This window comes from Lutra lutra, chromosome 4, assembly GCF_902655055.1.
Source record: "Lutra lutra chromosome 4, mLutLut1.2, whole genome shotgun sequence".
Taxonomy (NCBI): domain Eukaryota; kingdom Metazoa; phylum Chordata; class Mammalia; order Carnivora; family Mustelidae; genus Lutra; species Lutra lutra.
Window position 1 is genome coordinate 114,501,542 of NC_062281.1, and position 10,098 is coordinate 114,511,639.

Here is a 10,098-nt window from a genome sequence, read left to right on the forward strand (position 1 = left end):
TATTAGAAAATAAAGATCACATTACCAATAATGATCAGAAAAGAGTGGTATCAAGGATTAAGGATGTTTGAGAAGTACCAAAGCCTCAAATTATCTGAATTTGGAAAAAAAATATTAGGGAAAATGAAAATGTATTTTGTCTGTTAAAAGTTAACAAAAAAAAAAAAAAGAAGAAGAAGAAGAAAAGAAAATACACCCATTACTTAGGGCAGATGGTATATTGTTAACTTATAATTAGTGAGAACTGTTCAATTCCTATTATCTTTCTAGCATCCACATAGAGAATGCTCTTATAACCGAAAAGGGTAGGGAAAACATATTTGAGAGTTGAAGCCCAAGATAGGTAAGGATATAGTAGAAACATATCACATCAGCTTCACTGAATTTAAATCCATAGTGCCTGGCAAGAACTTGCTCCTTTAAAGCCTGAGCTACGTACTTTAAAAGAATATAATAATCAGAGCACAAAACTGTGCTGAGCCAACCGTGGTTGTACCCAGACCTCACTCATCTGTCTCTCCCACTTGTGAGCCCCTCCCACTCCTTCTCTCCCCCACTTCAGTTCCCAGATTTTCTCTTGCTTCCTTCCCATCTTTTGGTTTACTTGTTTCTCTCACCTTCCCTGCCAATCTACTACTTTATTTCCAGGCTGATGCTTTGTCTCTGCCTTCCCTTTCAGCATATTCATGCTGAGTCCTCAGTTATCACAGTTCTACTAAATGTAAACTCCAGATTTCCTTTTCTCACTGTACAGACCCCCTCCCTGCCTCCTAGTTCAGAGGATATCAAAAATAAATTGTATGCTGTATTTTTGAAAGCATCTTGGTATGATATTGCTGTATCACACTGCTGAAAAATAAATGTTGCCTTAGGTTCTTTAGAAAAGAACCTTTTTGGTAGAAGAGACCAGCAAGCCTGAGTTCTGAACCCAGTGAAATTCTCCAAAAATAACAAAACCTTTGACTTGAGAGCGTTAATGAAGAAAGATGTTATTAAGAATCAGCATAAATTTAGTGAGAACTAATCAAATGATCTCATTTTCTATTTTGATAGGTTTATTAAGGAACTAGTGAACTTGGAGTAAAAGATAAGATGTGTGACAAATTGGTAATGGTACAAATAAGGATAAAATTATTAAATAGCTATGCCCAAATAATTTAAATATTGGATCCCTTTCACACACAAGTCACAGGGATTGCCCACAGCACACTGTCCTTGGTCCTGGTCTTTGACTACCACTTTTATTGACCGGTTTGGAGAAAGTACGCTGATCAGATGTGTAGAAGACTTCAAGCTAGGAAGAACAGTTAACGTGCCAGACAATAGTCACAAGTTGAAAATACTTCAATCACCAATTAAAAAAAAAATAGGCCAAAACTAATAAATTCATACTAAGCATAATGAATTATAATACAACAGGGATGGGACTGGGGCCCCCAAGTTCCTCACTCTTTGGTCCTAAACTTCATATTAAACAGAAATATTGACTGATCCAGTTTTTAAAAAGTATTTTTGATCATCCCAAAGATATAATTAACTGATGAAGATGTGACTCTTGGATTCTGTGGTCCTTTGCAATGATAATTTTGAGGAACATTTACATTTAAATCAGATGTGTCATCTATACTTTAAAGAATTTAGCATCACTTTCTCCATACACAATGCCAAAAGAACATTTCCAGTAATCAAGGATAGCTATAATCAGGGTGTATATCCACACGCTCCTTGGAAGAATGTAGGCTCCTTAATCTCCACAAATATGTGTCCAAGAAGTACTAGACCAGCCATCTGTCCTTTACTGATTATATGTGTCTTTCAGTGAACTCCAAATTCCAGACGAGTTCTCAGGAGTATTCATAAGCTGACAGTACTAAGTGGAAGCTTTGGGTTTTAAACAAATGTCCATGTTTTTAGGCACAGAGAAGAGTAAATCATTTTCTCTGATACTCTTTCCCAAAATAATTTAAAATGGTTACCATTCTTTTAACCTCTTCCAGATTAAAAAACTATACTATCTTAAGAACTATGATAACTTTTTAACACCATGTCCTAATAAGTTTTAGAGGCTAAGAGCACCTTGTTTTATTTAGTTTCTACATTAAGCAATAATATTTTAATAAATAACAACAGAAAATCTCTAATACAGAGCAGAAAGCATATTTCATATACACAGAATGTGAACTTGCCTCTTACAATAAAATGTCTTGAAATATACATTGTGTCTTTTGAATAAGCCTTGATGACTGTCTAGGGAGTTTCTTGTTTAATTATCATCTGAATATTTTCTGGTGATTTCAGTCAAGCCATGATCTGATTCAGCAAAACAACTGCTTTGACTGATTGATTTCCTGGATTGAAAAAATTATTTTCTATCACATATAAATAGCTTTGTAGCTACCTCATGGACTTACTGCCTTAAAATATTATTAGAGATATTAAGCATGTCCAGATACTTTGACTGTGATTATTTTGTATTTAAAGAAGGGCTCGAATCTTTTTTTAATTCTCATATTAATAAAACTGTTCAGTAAATCAACAAGTAGCTATTAGCCCATACAACTCTGTGCCTAATATTACACTGTCTCTTTAGTACATGAATAAATAACGTATATTAATTTTAACAAATATTTGAGCACCCATTATGTTTCAGTGATCTGCAGGAGCAAGATATGCCACAGGAGACACAAAGATGAATAAAGCCTGCTAGGAAACTGCATATAGGAAGCTAAAGATAGAAAATATCTACAACTTGAAGTAGAATTCACTAAATAGAGAAATAACAGATGAGTCAGCACAGCAGTGCTTATGACCATAGAATTTGAAGTCAGGCAGCACTGACTGAATCCCTGCTTCATCATTTACTTAATTTTGTACCTTAAATCTCGTTCACCTCCTCATGTGTTGAGGTTTAAGTAAGACAACCCTTTAAAATCATGGCTTTGGTCTAATACATAGTAAGAACTCTAAAGCTGTTTGTTATCATTGCTCCCACATAATAGATAAAATACTATATAGGTCACTGGGGGAATAGAAGAGAAAATGGGGAGGGGAGAAGAACAGGTGGGGGAAAATTGAAGAAATGAAGAAGATAAAGAGACAAAGAGATCACATCTTCCATCTGGTTAGGAAAGGTGGTACGAGAATTGAGGCCATCTTCATGAAGCAGTGGCACGTGAGATGTCTTTGAAGGATGGGGAGGATTTTTCAAAGTGGAGATAAGAAGGAAGGGTATTCTGGACAGAGCATTCAACATAAATTTAGTCACCCAAGGACTCAACTGACAGGTATGGTTCATTGTGGAGCATGTGTTCAGTCTAACTGAAGCACATGGTATTTGGAAATGACCAAAAAGAGATATTGTTAGAGAGCCTTAAATGTGAGATAATATTTAATTTAACAGATTTTTGAGTGAGGTAGCAAGAAATTTAGTCTGTGCTGTACAGCCTAGATTAGAATGACAACATTACATAGGTTGGAGTGGGGAAAGAAAGAATATGAGAATGAGACTATTCATGTGGGCTCTTAACTGCATTAGAAGTAATGGGAAGCTAATTAGTCATGGTTACAGACTGTAGTAGACATGTAGTAGACATGGAGGATTCAAAAGATATTGCGGATCCAGAACTCACAAGACTTGACCATAGACAGGTGAAATGCTGGAGGAGGGAGAAGTTGGAGTAGACTCAAACTCAGAAATTTCACGCTTCAGTGATTGGAAAAAAATCCTACTCCTATTCACAAGATGAAGGAAATCAGAAAGAAGACCCAGCTTCGTGGTGTTGATAAGTTTATTGAGTGGAGAATTCAAGGTACCAATTTCTAGTGACAATGTTCTTCATGCAGCTGACAAATGTAGATCTTGAGATCATGAGAGCAATTTGGAACAGAGATATTAATTTGGATATCAAGTGCCCACCTCCAGACTATAGTATATTTGAAGCTCTATCGCCAACACGTGGAAAAGAAAATTGTGAAGACAGTCTTGTAAAGTTTCTATCTTCTTACTCCTTGAGAGATGCACAAATAAACCGTATATAATAATGTAAACTTTGTTTCAGTCTGAAAGCTCCAAGTCACAGCATACTGTCATTTAGAGCTGAAATAGAGAAAAAATAAAAAGGGGTAATGAAGGTCATAAAAAGAAGAGCAGAAAATAAAATGCCGAAGAGAATACAGGAAGATAGCATTAAGTAAAAGTCAAACCTCCTTGAATGCAGACCTTGAATTCAAACAAAAAATTCTCTTGTTAAAAGTTAAAAACAAAAGCAGACAATCTTAACAGCATACTAATTTGACAAACATTGTTACATCCTTCTGTTTTTGTTTTATGCAACAAAGTATTTCTTATTGTTGATGAAACATCTTCTGTGCTTCACATATTAAACACACTTCCAATTAATATGAAGAACAAAGCAATGTGTAAGTGCATGAAAACTCTTCAGGGGTGAATGAAGAAAATCCTAGTCTTTAAAAGAAAAAGAGCATCTTCTTCTAGCTATTAGGTGAACCTAATTAATTAACATAAATTAGAATTTTTAAATAATGAAAAATACTCTTCAACACATGACAGGTGGGTATGCTATCAAAGCACTTTTTTTTTTTTTTAAAGATTTTATTTATTTATTTGAGAGAGAGACAGTGAGAGAGAGCATGAGCTAGGAGAAGGTCAGAGAGAGAAGCAGACTCCCGGTGGAGCTGGGAGCCCGATGCGGGACTAGATCCCGGGACTCCAGGATCATGACCTGAGCCGAAGGCAGTCGTCCAACCAACTGAGCCACCCAGGCGTCCCTCAAAGCACTTTTTTGAAATGAAAATCTAGAATCCAAATGCAGTGATATAAATGCATAGCATTTGCATTTTTATTCCCCTCATTCCTGGCAATCTAAAGTTTTCTAGTTTAAGTGCATCACCCTTTGTCAGTTTTTATTACTTTTGGATCCTTCAAAGTTCAAAATTGGAAGGGAAAAAAAAAAGGAAGCCATGATCACTGAAAAAGTTTCATTTCTTCGTCCACAGAAACAGCTTTAAATCATCTAGTGAAGAACCTATGGAATGCAGTCAATTAGGTCTTGCATTTCTAAGCTGGAGATAGACACACACACGTGCGCATGCGTGCGCACACACACAAATTTGCCCATCTTTCAGAAGACATAATTTCAAGCTACAATTATGAAAAGTAGATCTATGAGAACTATACTCCTGGAAACTTCCTAAGTTACATAATGCAACATTATTTAAAAAACAGAGAAATCTAGACTGATCCTAATTATTCCATGGCAATGTTTTACAATAAGCCCTGTCAGTCATTCGGTGCCTACCTTGTAGGATGTCATTGGAAAAGCGCTGCAGTACCTTGGAGCCTTTGGTGAACTGAGCAACCTAGAACAAGTCGTGGCCGTGATCGATGAAGAAATGTGTATCAACTGTGGCAAATGCTACATGACTTGTAATGACTCTGGCTACCAGGTAAGGATTCTGCGGTAAGTGGGATGCTGTGAGGAATGTTTCTTCTGGCTTTCGTAGCAGAAAGCATCTTGTGTTGCTGAGTGCGCGATGGCGACCAGACGTGCCCAGTATTGCCCCTCAGCAGGGGCCTATCTGTCCTCTCATTCTCTAAGCATGGGAATTTTTTTCGAAGGAGAGCCATAACTTGTACTAACTGTGCTACTCTCCAGTGAATGTGTTATTTTAATATCATTGTATCACCCAGAACACTGGAGGGAAAAATCCAACCAGAAAGAGAAATCCACCCAATTACGGATGTTAGGAAGCATTAGGCTTTAATACAGAGGAGAGGGAAGAGAACTACCATGTATTGCCATGACCCTGAAAGGACTTGATTCTTTCTACAGCAAGAGAATTCTCTTCCATTCAGTATTGACTGGGCTTCTACTACAGTAAGAAAGAAAAAGCACCTTCCTACCAGGGAAAGTGTTGGGACCCAGAATTCCTTTGTGACTGGAGAAGCCAGCAGGTTGTATTCTTACCACATGAAGTGAGCTGTGGGTTCTTCCCAGGGCCTCACCCTTCAGCAGAGAGGCTGCCAGGGGACCACACAGAAGACGCAGAGATTCAGCTGTCTTCAGTCTCAAAACTACAGAATCATGTTATTCTCATTAAACTTAACAAGCTATGAAGAAGTAGAATAAAGTAACACCTTTTGAGATGATTAATGAAATTTTCAAGGTAGATAAAATGGCCTGTTTTTAAGAATTTAAGTTCCTTTAGCTTATGCAGCCTGAAGGAAGGTTCCATGTTGCTCCTGGTGGGATTTTGCGTATTCTTCTGACCACCTAATAGAGATATAACAGACATATTTTAACTTAAAAAAAAAAAAATCTCTTCCTCTTTGACATTAGTTCCATACCAGATTTTTTTTTTTACCTAGTGTGTCACTTTTTTTTTTTTTTTTTTTTTTGTAGCTGAAAGGTGTCTCTAACAGTTATTTTGGAAATGCTAATCCCATCACATTCACTTTTGTCTTTCCTCTAATTAACCAATTTGCGATGAGTCAAGAAGTCCTGTCACTAAAATCATAGCAGCAGGACTCTAATAGCTCAAATCTTAAAAGTTATGACTCCTACCTTAGAATTCTAGCCTTGGTACAATGTCCATGAAAAACAAAACAAACAAACCGGGGCGCCTGGGTGGCTCAGTGGGTTAAAGCCTCTGCCTTCTGCTCAGGTCATGATCCCAGAGTTCTGGGATCAAGCCCCGCATCGGGCTCTCTGCTCAGCAGGGAGCCTGCTTCCTCCTCTCTCTCTGCCTGCCTCTCTGCCTACTTGTGATCTCTGTCTGTCAAATAAATAAATAAAATATTAAAAAAAAAAACAACCAAAAAAAAACCATATTAATGAGAAAAATAACAACAATTATACATTTTAAAAGATTTAAAAAGGCCTCCTTTGACTCTTCTGTCTCAAAAAAGATAAAAAATAGAAAATCAAATTCTTCAACTGAATATAAAATTTTATATGTCTGCAAGTTTATAAAGCATAAAATTTTTAAGATATAGGCATTATTTTATTTTCAGTTGCTTCTTGGGTTTCTATTTATAAAAGGGTACATAAGGAAGAGAAATAGTTTTTACTCATTCAAACAGCCATCCAAGATGTTGTTTTATTTTTAAAAAATGGCAACAATTTATGTGGATGAAGTTTCTTATGGTTTGTCATATCTATAGTTCTTGTTCAGTTAGAATATGGTTGTTTCCTTGAAGATCAAACTTTTTGTACATTAAGCAGTCTGACATAATTTAATCTAATAAAACCATCTTCATTTTTATGTGCATAAAAGAGGAAAGAATTATAGTTACAAGTAGCTTCAATTGAGAGAGGGCAACTTTTTTAACCAAAAAATTATTTTCAATTGGATTATGACATATTTTATATGACAGAGGACAAAAGTCAGAATCGAGGATTTATTTCATTAAAAATCCTCACACCTCAAAACTGGCACTAAAGCCAACTTTTTTTTAACTCCTGTTTTCTTCTAATTTGAAATCCAAGAAAATACATTCATTGCCTCAGCTGACTGTGACATGTTCTCATCCTTGAGAATGAGGCACGTTTGGAGAGAAAGCACCCCAGCATCCTCAGGCAGCAGACACCCCATCCCGATAGGAGGGGAAGGACCTGTGCTCTGCTCAGAACAAAGCAAACGAGACAGTTACTGTTCTGCAATCTTTTCTTCGGACCACACAAGAAAAATACCTTTAAGGAATTTTAAACAATGTATTTCTTTTTTTTTAATTCTTTTTTTATTTATTTCTTTTCAGTGTAACAGAATTCATTGTTTATGCACCACACCCAGTGCTCCATGCAATACGTGCCCTCCATAATACCCACCACCTGGCTCCCCCCACCCCCCCCCCCCCCCCCCCCCCCCCCCCCACCGCCCGGCCCCTTCAAAACCCTCAGATTGTTTTTCATAGTCCGTAGTCTCTCATGGTTCTTTCTTCTCTGGTTTGTTTTCTTTTTCTTTCTTTCTTTCTTTTTTTTTTTTTTCCCTCCCCTCTGGCACCTCTGGCAGCTCTACTGTTGCTATAGCTGACCCCCATGGCTGGGCATCCTCTGTCCTCTCGGAGTGCCTCTCTACTGCAGTGGAGGAAAACGTTCCTACTAAAATGGTGGAGTCCTTGACCTTTCTGGTCAGTGACAGCAATACTCTTTGTTTGCAGGCTATCCGGTTTGATCCTGACACCCACCTGCCCACCATTACTGACTCCTGCACCGGCTGTACTCTGTGTCTCAGCGTCTGCCCTATTATCGACTGCATCAAAATGGTTTCCAGGACAACACCTTATGAACCAAAGAGAGGCTTGCCCTTGGCTGTGAATAATCTGGTGTGTTAAGGTGATTTGTGAAACTGTTGCTATGAACTTTGAGGCCACCTACCTGTGCCGATCTTTTTAATTGTGACCATTATGTTCAGCTCTTGCTAAATTGAAACAAATAATTTTAAGATAAATTTCTAAATGAAAACTATAAATTTCTAAATAAATTTCCAGATTAAAAAAAAAGGTCTCCTGCCAGTGACCATTCAATTAATGGTCATAAAATGGAATGATTATTTTGTGAGGATAGTTGTTAAATAACTGTGTAGCCATTAATTGGATATTCACCATTAGCTGTCCATTCTGAAAAATATTAACTTTTTTGTGGCAATTAATGCAATAGTTTCAAAATTGCCCTGTGCTATGCTCTGTCTTTGATTTCTAATTGTAAGTGAAATTAAGTATTTTAGAACAAAGTACCATTTAACTTACAAGAAATGTTTCCTAGGAAACATTTTATAATTAAAAATTACATTTAATTTTAACACTGTTTCTAAGCAAATGTAATTAGCTCCATAAAGCACAAATGAAGAAAGTCAAATACTTATTTACTGTGACAGGAAAAGAAAGCCAAAGAGGGTTTGCAAAACTTTTTTAAGGCCCCTTCATCAAAATAGCTTCTTTGTGGGAGGCTCAAGTGAAAGTATTTGGTATTTGGTAATCATTCGTATCACTCGGCTGGTCCCCACTCATGCCTGAGATGGCTAGTCAAACTCTACCAATGAATCAACATGACATTCTTCTTTAAATATTTAAACTATGTTCCTAACAAAATAAGATATTAGGATGGAGCCCTGGTTAAAGCCACTCTTTTGCTGTGCACAGATCTGCTCTGTCTGCTTCTAATAGTAGCCTTCGTGATTATAGCAATTAATGTTTGAACAAAGCCCAAATTATATGGCAGTGGGTCACGTGCCTCATTATTCAAGAATGAAAAATATAGTATTGGTAATATGTATTAAGTGTGCAAAACTAACTTGACTACTCTTTTAGTGTTTTTTTGTTTAATTTTAAAAGTAATCAAATAATAGGAAATATATATTTTCTGTTACTGCCAAATAATATTTTTATATTTCTCCCTTTTCATAATCAGCACATGGCATCACATAAATTCATTTATCTCTTTGTGGCATATTTTAATATGAATCTGTAAGTAGCAAATCTTTAAGTAACAACCTGTGGTATATTTCTATGAAAAACGCAAGATCTAGAAAAATAAAATGTTTGTTTATGCACTTTTAGAAATGCACATTTACCAGAAAATCGTCGTGATTGAATGGTATCAAATAAAATTTCATAAAGCATTTTAAACAATGTGGTTTTTGGCTGCTTTGCTTGCAAGTACAACATTATGTCAACCATTTAGATTTCGGGGTGAAGTTTTGATTAATCCTATAGTGCATTCCATCCAAATGTATATATGATGCTAGTTCAGATCTAATGAGGGTAATGACAGTGCAGTTATTTTTAAGTTTTGCTTCTAGTCCCTCTTACCCAGGTTGTCCTACTGAATTTAATTCCATTCTGCCAAAATGCGTCTTTCAGTGGGCACAGGCCAGATTTCTTGCAAGGGTTTATGGGCAGAGATAAATGAGAAAATGGCAACCTACCATTAAAGGTGCCATCTTCGCTATAAGAAAAATCAATGTACTTAACAGGTATTCCTTAGATAGTTGTAAAATATTAAGAAGTCAAATAATAGACTCACTTTTTTGCTCCTTTCATGGTGGGGGCATTTTACCCTTTGCACTTGATAACACCTT

The 10,098-nt window shown here is 36.5% G+C and overlaps 1 protein-coding gene across 1 annotated transcript in view; it reads left to right on the forward strand.

Annotated features, from left to right (window-relative positions):
- The window catches only part of DPYD (dihydropyrimidine dehydrogenase), an 853,664-nt gene extending 844,015 nt beyond the window's left edge, over window positions 1-9,649 (forward strand). Inside the window, exons 22-23 of the mRNA XM_047727240.1 lie at window positions 5,326-5,466; window positions 8,180-9,649. Of these exons, the coding sequence (XP_047583196.1) occupies window positions 5,326-5,466; window positions 8,180-8,353 (315 nt within the window). The 3' untranslated portion in view covers window positions 8,354-9,649. The remainder of the gene's footprint in view (window positions 1-5,325; window positions 5,467-8,179) is intronic.
- Window positions 9,650-10,098: the final 449 nt, after the last annotated feature.